At 61.1% G+C, this 8,794-nt stretch overlaps 1 protein-coding gene across 1 annotated transcript; it reads left to right on the plus strand.

Moving 5' to 3' along the window:
- The first annotated feature begins 2,384 nt into the window (after window positions 1-2,384).
- Window positions 2,385-4,413, plus strand: LOC135192593 (feather keratin B-4-like). Its single transcript, XM_064175848.1, has 3 exons — window positions 2,385-2,436; window positions 3,727-4,087; window positions 4,271-4,413. Exons 2-3 carry the CDS (start codon window positions 3,748-3,750, stop codon window positions 4,408-4,410), a joined length of 480 nt encoding a protein of 159 aa, XP_064031918.1. The 5' UTR covers window positions 2,385-2,436; window positions 3,727-3,747; the 3' UTR covers window positions 4,411-4,413.
- The last annotated feature ends 4,381 nt before the right edge of the window (window positions 4,414-8,794 follow it).

Consider the following 8,794-nt stretch of genomic DNA (forward strand, 5'->3'; position numbering starts at 1 on the left):
TTCAGGACCAGGCTGGAAGAGGCCTTGAGTGACCTGCTCTAGTGGGAGGTGTCCCTGCCTGGCAGGGGTTGGATCTGGTTGAGCTTTGAGCTCCCTTTCAGCCTAAACCATTCTCCGAGTCTCTGAGTCTCCAGCTCGGAGAAGAGGCTGAGCAATGACCTCGTTCACTGGGCCCCATCCCTGGAGCTCTCCAAGCTGAGGCTCCAGCAGGCTCTGAGCAGCCTGCTCCAGGGGGGATGTCCCTGCTGAGCCAGGGGGTTGGTCTGGGTGACCTTTGGAGGTCCCTTCCCACCCATCCCATTCGGCGATGCTGTGAAGCTCTCAGGGGTGGCTCTGTGGTGAGCAGCCTGAGGGGGATGTGTTGGCCACAGGAGCTGCAGTGCCCCTTTGGGCTGCCATTTCCCACCCCCTCGGGGTCTGCTGAAGACAGCAGCACTCAAGAGGTTGAAGAGCATCACTCTATGGTCGGCTCTGGAGGTGAGAAATGCAGCCGAGGTCACAGCGGTGTGAGCGCTGCTGAGCTCCCAGCCGGGGCCGGGATAAGGGTGGGGAAGGACTCTGCAGCCTGGCAGCTGTTTGTGTGGGCAGTGGCTCAGCCACCACCTCCTGCAGCTGCCAGAGGTGGCCAGGCCCATCCATCAGCCAGGAGATCCACCCGGGGAGGCAGCTGCATGGATGGGCAGGAGTGCAGGGTGCCAGCGGGAGGGCAGCAGGCTGAGCTCTCTGACCCTGAGTTCCCCCCGGGATCAGGCTGAGCTCTGCTCAAGGCACTGAAGTGAGAGGCATGGAAAAGGCACAACCCCCCCTGGCAGGGGCTGCCCAGGGGGGTGGTGGAAGCCTCATCCCTGGAGGGGTTTCAGGCCAGGCTGGATGAGGCTGTGGGCAGCCTGCTCTGGTGTGAGGTGTCCCTGCCACGGCAGGGATTGGCACTGGGTGGTCCCTGTGGTCCCTTCCTGCCTGGCAGGGCTGCCGTGGGAGCCCGCAGAGCAAAGGCAGGCTCAGGCTGCTGCTTTGCTCCAACCTGTGCTAATGACACAGGAGATTTCCTTTCAGGCCAGGAGGATTTCAGGGCCAATTGAGCAAATTACAGCGTGGCAGAGGGAAGAGCAACAGCAATTAAGAGCAGCTTCCTGCGGGAGATTTAATCTTGGCATGCAAAGCAGCTGGGGAAGGATCAAAGCTCAGCGCTGGGATGGCTGAGAGCAGCGAATCAATAAAGCTGCCGACAACAACAACAACAACAACAACAGCGACAGCAAACAAGCATCAGCGATTGGCCAGCAGCAAGGGCTGGGATCCTGCAGCTAACGCCTCAGAGCTGCTCTCTGCCAGGAGAGTTTGATGCTGGCCGCAGCGAGCCTGAGATGCCTGAGCTGGGCCAGGGATAGGGTAGGGTAGGGTAGAGTAGAGTAGAATAGACCCAAGCAGCATCCCCGGCCCCAGGGGTTCGTGGATTGGCCACGGAACCGCAGAATCAGTCAGGGCTGGAAGGGACCCCAAGGAGCATCCAGTGCCAACCCCTGCCATGGCAGGGACAGCTCACACCAGGTCAGGCTGAGCAGAGCCTCACCCAGCCTGCCCTGGAACCCCTCTGGAACTAGAAGTGTTTGGCAGCTCTGGGACTGGATGAGAGGAGATGGCCTCAGGTTGCACCACAGAAGCACAGAGCCAAGCAGGCTGGCAGAGAGCTCCAGGCTCACCCATGCCAACCTCTCCCCCAGCCCTGCCCAGCCAAGCAGACCATGGCACTCAGTGCCTCCAGCCAGGCTTGGCTTCAACCCGCCCAGGCATGGGCACTCCACCACCTCCCTGGGCAGCCTGTGCCAGGCTCTCCCCACCTTGGCACTGAGCAACTTCCCCAGCTCCACTCTCAGCTGCTCTGCCTCAGCTCCAAACCATTCCCCTGGGCCTGGCTCAGACTTCCTCAGGCTCTGGCACAGCTCTGAGGTGCCCTTGGAGCCTTCTCCTCTCCAGGCTGCCCAAGCCCAGCTCTGAGGTCCCCCTGCAGCCTTCTCCCCTCCAGGCTGCCCAGCCCCAGCTCCCTCAGCCTCTCCTCCTGCCTTCACACCATTCAACAGCCAAGCAGTTACAAAGCAAAAGCTCAGCTGATGACCACTACCTGCCTGGAATCCTCTTCTCCACTTTTGCATCCCCCCCTCCCTGCCCCCGGAGCCCCCCAGCCCAGCCCCACTTTCCCAGCTGGGGTTTCGCCGCCGTTGCACTGCCGCTGCTGTGTGGGCTCGGAGCTTATCTGCTGATCAGAAGCTGTTATCAAAACAGTTGCAACAAAGGAAGGGGAAAACATTTGGGTTTCACAAGGAGCAGGCCCTGCTTGCGCAAAGGCAGCTCCCAAAGCCTCTTCTCTGCGACAGGCCTATAAAAGTCGTCGTAACTCAGCTCCTGGAGCTGCCTCTGCTGACTGGTCCTTGGTGACAGGTGAGTGGGATCCAACTGAACCAGCTGCCAGTGACAGGCAGGGATTTGCAGGGATCCAATCCTGGCCCAGGGCTGGACCTCCAGACCGTTCCCCTCGGGAGCTGGAAGCAGCAGCTGGGGTGGAGGAAGGAATTGCCAAGGGCTGGGAGGGAAATCCCAACCCCATGGCAGCCTCGGGAGTGTGGATGGTGCAGAGCACCTGGGGACTGAGAGCTGTGGGGACAAAGGGCTCCAGGAGCACTGCTGGGAGGGGGCTGAGACACAGCACAGCACAGCCAGGCTGGACCTTGGGAGGAAGCTCCTCAGCAGGAGGGTGCTTGAGCAGTGCACAGCTGCCCAGGGAGGTGCTTGAGGCCTCATCCCTGGAGGGCTCACTCAGCCCTCGGTCAGGGTCAGGCTCACCAAGGTTCTGGGCAGCCTGATCTAGTGGAGGATGTCCCTGCTGGGTGCAGGGGAGTTGGAGTGGATGACCTCTGGAGGTCCCTTCCCACCCAAACCGTTCCACAATTTCATGTGAGGAGAGGGAGAGGATTCCAAGAGCTCCCTTTTGGGAACAGAGGGAAATGGAGCAGCAAGGAGGAGCAGGGTCAGACCTGGGAGCCTCTGCCCAGCAATTCCATCTCACTTGGCTGATGAGGTCTGCAGAGCTCAAGTCTGGAAGGGTCCGGAGGGAGAAGAAGTCTCCTGAAGGGAGCTGGAGGTGTCCAGCCTGGGGAAGAGGAGGCTGAGGGGAGACCTCATTGCTCTTTACAGCTCCCTGAGAGGAGGCTGGAGCCAGGTGGGGCTTGGGCTCTGCTCCGAGTAACAAGGGCTAGAGAGAGGGGAGGGCCTCAGGCTGCACCAGGGGAGGTGTAGGTTGGAGACTGGAACAAGTCTCTGTGCTGCAGGAGTGGCCAAGGACTGGCCCAGGCTGCCCAGGGGAATGGAGTCCCCATCCCTGGAGGTGCTCCAGGGACCTGTGGCCATGTCACTTGGGGCTGGGGTTTGGTGGCCACGGTGGGGCTGGGTTGGTGGTTGGACTGGGTGACCTTGGAGGGCTTTTTCCACCCTTCATGCCTCTGTGACTGCCCTTTGGAGCAGCAGGGACTGAGCCCCACAGCTGCTGCTCAGCACTGGCTGCTTCGGGGCTTTTCCTCTCCAGCGCTGGAGTTCAGCACAGGAGGTTTGGGCACCTCCAGCTCTCCAGAGGCAAGCCCTGCACAGAGCCACACAGCCCAGGCTGCTCTAGCACACTGCTCCTGCCTTCAGCCTCCGCCTTCACCTGGCTGCAGCTCTCTTCTTGCCTCGCAGGTTGCCCTCCCTGCCAGGAAGATGTCCTCCTACGGAGCACTGCTGAGCTCCGGCTGCAGCGAGCCCTGCGAGGTCACCTGCCCAGAGCCCTGCATCAGCTACTGGAACGAGCCCTGTGTCAGCTCCTGTGGGGACTCCAGAGCCATTGTCTATGCTCCACCTGTGGTGGTGACCTTCCCAGGTCCCATCATCAGCACCTGCCCTCAGGAATGCATCGTGGGCAGCACCATGGCTGAGGGTGGAGGAATGGGCTCTGGAGGAGGAGGAGGAATGGGCTCTGGAGGAGGAGGAGGAATGGGATCTGGAGGAGGAGGAATGGGATCTGGAGGAGGAGGATGGGGCTCCAGTGGTGGAGGAATGGGCTCTGGAGGAGGAATGGGCTCTGGAGGAGGAGGATGGGGCTCTGGAGGAGGAGGATGGGGCTCCAGTGGTGGAGGAATGGGCTCTGGAGGAGGAGGATGGGGCTCCAGCGGTTCCTGTGCTGGAGGCAGCTCCCATGGGATGAGCTCCCACGGCTCCTGCGGTTCCCACGGTGGCAGGGGAGGGGGCTCCTGCGGGGGAGGCTTCTCCCGCCTGGGAGGCTTTTACAGGAGCTCCTTGTTCTCAGGCTACAGCAGGAACTCCTCTCCCCTTTCCTCCCGGGGGTACTACCGGTACCTCTACGGCAACTACAGCTCCTTCTAGGGCTGCACAGAGGGCAGGGGCGAGGGAGCTGTGGGACCCAGCCGGAGCTGGGAGGCAGCTGTGCCAGGCAGGCTCTGCTCCAGCCCGTGCCAGGAGGAGCTGGGCTCGCTTGGGCTCTCCTTGTGCTTCCCCTCAGGCTGTCCCAGCGCCACCTCCATGCTGCTGTTGGCTCCTGGTGTGCTGTGTTCTGACCGAGCCCCGAGACAGTTAAAGCAAGTGATGGGAACTGACTGTGTGAAGTGTCCAGCTGGAAGAAGGCCTTGGGAATGGCTGCTGGGTTGTGGTCCTTGTCGGGATGGAGCTGACTTCTGAGCCCCTTGCACTGCCTCCCCCTGCCCCTCCTCTGTATTAAAGCTCTGCTGCATCTCAGCAGCCTCTGCTGCCCTCCTTCCCCTGCGCCCTCACACCTGCAACCCCCAGGGAGGTCACTTCTGCGCCAGCTCTGCCCAGCAGTGGAGCTCTCAGCAGGGCAGGAGCAGGTCATGGCTAACAAAAGCTCTCACAAAGCCTTCAAGGAGGTTTTATTTCCCTCCTGTCTGCCCTTAGTCTGCATCCAGGCTGAGAACCTCCAGGAGCTGCTCTGGAGTGGGCATTGGTGAGGCCACAGCATGAGTGCTGGGGTCAGGTTTGGGCTCCTCATGCCCAGAAGGACACTGAGGAGCTGCAGCAGGGCCAGAGGAGGGCAATGAAGCTAGGAAAGGGTCTGGGGAATAGGGCTGGGGAGGAGCAGCTGAGGGAGCTGGGGGTGGTGAGGCTGGGGAAGAGGAGGCTGAGGGAGACCTCCTGAGGCTCTGCAACTCCCTGAAAGGAGACTGGAGCCAGGTCAGGATTGGGCTCTGCTGCCAAGGAACGAGGAACAGGACAAGAGGAAATGGCCTCAGGATGCCCCAGGGCAGGTTTGGGTTGGACACGAGGAGAAACTTCTCCACTGAAAGGGTTCTCAGAGCCTGGCCCAGGCTGCCCAGGGAGGTGGCTGAGTGCCCACCCCTGGAGTGCTTGAGACGAGGCAGAGCTGTGGTGCTTGGAGCTGCTTGGAGCAGCTGCTCTGAAAGGTCTTCTCCAGCCCAAATGGCTCTAAGCTGAGCTGCTGAGCCCTGTGGCTGTCCCCAGCTGCCCTTCAGGAGCAGCTCTTGACGACAGGAGGCCTCTCACATGGGCTGGGCAGGTGCTGCTGTGCCAAGCACAGCATCCAGCTCCTTCCTTGGGCTGCCTTCACCCCTGTGGCTTGTGCACTGGTGCAGCACAGCATCTGAGCTGACTGAGCAGCCCCAGGGGCCCTCAGGCCACAGCTGCAGGGAAGCCTCCTGCCCTCTCCAGAGCAGGCAGCGCAGAGCACAACCACAGCTGCCTGAGGAACCTTCTCCCAGCCCCCTCCCACCACAGCTTTGCAGCTGCTTTTAAGGGTTTGGGGACCTCCCCCCCAGCGCCCAACATCTTTTCTCTGCACAGATCTCGACCATAACAGCTGCAAATGTTTGGTGAGAGGAATTTCAACCCAAACATGTTGGGAGAGGTCTTGGTAAAGCTCAGCCCAAGTGGTGTGGTCTTAGGCAGGGAACCTGCTGCACCGTGGCAGGGGATGTGGCTTGAGTGGTGTCCCCCAGTGGCACCCCTGAATCCCAACACGCTGAGGTGGGAAGGGACCTCTGGAGACCATCTCCTGCACCCACCCTGCTCCAGCAGGGCACCCACAGCATCTTGCCCAGGGGCACTGTGCCCAGGGCAGGGGTGGGAAGCTCTCCACACAAGGACACTCCACAGCCTCTCTGGGCAGCCTGCTCCAGGCCTCAGCATCCTCACCCCAAACAACTTTCTCCTCCTGCTCAGCTGCAACCTCCTGAGCTCCACTTTGTGCCCCTTGGCCTGGCCCTGGGCAGCCTCTCAGTAGCAGCATCAGTTCAAGAGGACCCTGCCAAGCTTCAGCCCATCCCTGCCCTCCTGCCACTGCCCATGTTCACGTTGGCATCCCAAGCTGGCAGCGGGGGTGGTGTGACTGCCGTGACTGAGATGAATTCTCAGCTCAGGAACATCTGACTCGGCCCTGGTGCTGCCCAGATAAGATCATGGCAGCAGTGCCCAGAGCCTTCCACTCCCTTTGCTCAATGCTGCCTGTTGGGTAAGAGCTGAGCAGTGGTGCAAGTGCCCTCTGCCAGCTGTGAGGCATCACCTCCACTGCAGCCACAGCTCTGCAGCTTTACTCCAGGCAGTCCTGGCCCAGCCTCAGAGCCAGACAAATGCCTGATCCCCTCCCTGCTCTGTGAGCACCAAGCTGAGAGCAGCAACCAGCAGCACTCAGGCCCCATAGATCTCAGCCCAACTCTCCTCAAACTGAAAGGGATCCTCAGGAGCCCTTCTGACCTGGTGCTGGGCTGCTGCCAGCTGAGGCAGGAGCTGATCCCTCTGCTGACATCTCTAATGGCTCTCAGGAAGGTGGCTGCTGGGTGTCAGAGGCAGTACTCCCCTGTGAGCCTGAGCTGGAGGTATCACAGCTCCCAGATGGGATGCTCCAGCCCCTTCCTGCATGAGGGGGCAGCAGCTTTGCCACCGACCCTGGCCCTGTGCACCCAAGGGATGATCCAGCACCAGGACAGCATCCTGGAGTCAAGCCTAGGAAGGCTCAGGGCCAGAAGGAACCTCAGAGGTCATCTACCCCAACCCCCATGGGGGCACGGTGGATCCCAGCACTGCCCTGGGCAGCCTGGGCCAGGCTTTGACCACCCTTTGGGGGAAGAAATTGTTCCTCGCACCCAACCTGAACCTCCTCAGGTGCAAGCTGAGGCCATTTCCCCTCACCCTGACACTTGCTGCTAGGAAACAACCTCCACCTGGCTGCAGCCTCCTTCAGCGAGCTGCAGAGCCCCAGGAGGTCTCCCCTCAGTTTCACCTCCCCCAGCTCCCTCAGCTGCTCCTCCCCAGCCCTGCTCTCCAGATCCTTCCCTTGCCCTTCTCTGGCCCTGCTCCAGCCCCTCAGTGTCCAAACCTGACCCCAGGATTGCAGCTGCAGCCCAGTCCAGGGGGGACAGAAGCGAAGCTGAACTTGCAGAGCCCCTCCGGCGGCGCAGTGGTGGGGGTCAGGCCCCCCTGGGAAGCAGCCTCTGCAGGGTTGATCTTTCCAGAGGCCTCTTCCCTGTTAAAATCATTAGGCAGAGACAAACCCCAATTAGCAGAGGTCACTAATTGCCAGGGCAAGCTCTGTGCAGTCAGCAGCTGCTGCCCTGTAAAAGGGAGCTGTAAAGTTTCGACACCGTAGGGAGGTCAAAGCCTTTGTGCGAGCGGCTCCCGGCGCGGCGCTGGGCGCAGCTCGTAACGGGGACGGATTGCAGGCACCGGAGGAGTCATCCCGAGAGGGAGGGGAAAAAACCCTCCGGAGTTTGGAAAGGGCCTGAGGCTGCCTGGGGCTCCGTGGGGTTTTATGGGGAGCTTCACCTCCTGCCAGCTGCTGCAGAAGGGTATAAAAGCTGCGGCAGCTCCGCAGCCTGCCACAGCCTCCTCCGGACTCTACTTGCTCGACGCTGCTGCAGGTGAGTGGGGACGGAGCTGGAACCCTCCTGGCTGTCCTGTGCCTGCGCTGGGAGCTCCAGATGGGGCCCTTGGCCTCTGTCTGTGCTTGTGATTTCAGAGCTGAGCTGAGCAGAGCAGAGCTGAACTGAGCTAAGCTGAGCAGAGCTGAGTTGAACTGTGCTGAGCTGAGCTGAGCTGAACTGACCTGAGCTGAGCAGAGCTGAGCTGAACTGAGCAGAGCAGGGTAGAGTGAGCAGAGCTGAACTGAGCAGAGCTGAGCTGAACTGACCTGAGCTGACCAGAGCTGAGCTGAACTGTGCTGAGCAGGGTAGAGCTGTGATGAGCAGAGCTGAGCTGAACTGACCTGACCTGAGCTGAGCAGAGCAGAGCTGAGCTGAGCAGAGCTGAACTGTGCTGAGCAGGGTAGAGCTGTGATGAGCAGAGCTGTGATGAGCTGAACTGTGCTGAGCTGAGCAGAGCTGTGATGATCTGAGCTGAGCTGTGCTGAGCTGAGCAGAGCAGAGCTGTGATGATCTGAGCTGTACTGAGCAGAGCTGAGCTGTCCCAGGCAGCTACCTGCACAGGAGGCTCACTGCAGAAGCTTGCAGCCCATCCTGAGGGTGGGTTTGACACCTGGAGCTGGAATTGAAGAGGGATTTTCCTTCCCCTTGTGCCTCTCCAAGCCTGAGGAGCCAGTGCCAAGCTGAGCTCTGCCGAGCCAAGGCCTGGGCGTCCCGTGGAGGGGTGGGGAGGGAGAAGAGGGATCAGAGGCCAGGAGGGCTCAGGGGAGGAAGGGAAGCCTGGGCAGGGATCTGACCCACCCACCAGGATGGATTCCTAACTCCCCTTTGTCTCCCTCAGCTCCATCTCCAGTCTGCCAACC

Source organism: Pogoniulus pusillus, chromosome 43 (assembly GCF_015220805.1).
Source record: "Pogoniulus pusillus isolate bPogPus1 chromosome 43, bPogPus1.pri, whole genome shotgun sequence".
In the NCBI taxonomy this organism is placed as follows: domain Eukaryota; kingdom Metazoa; phylum Chordata; class Aves; order Piciformes; family Lybiidae; genus Pogoniulus; species Pogoniulus pusillus.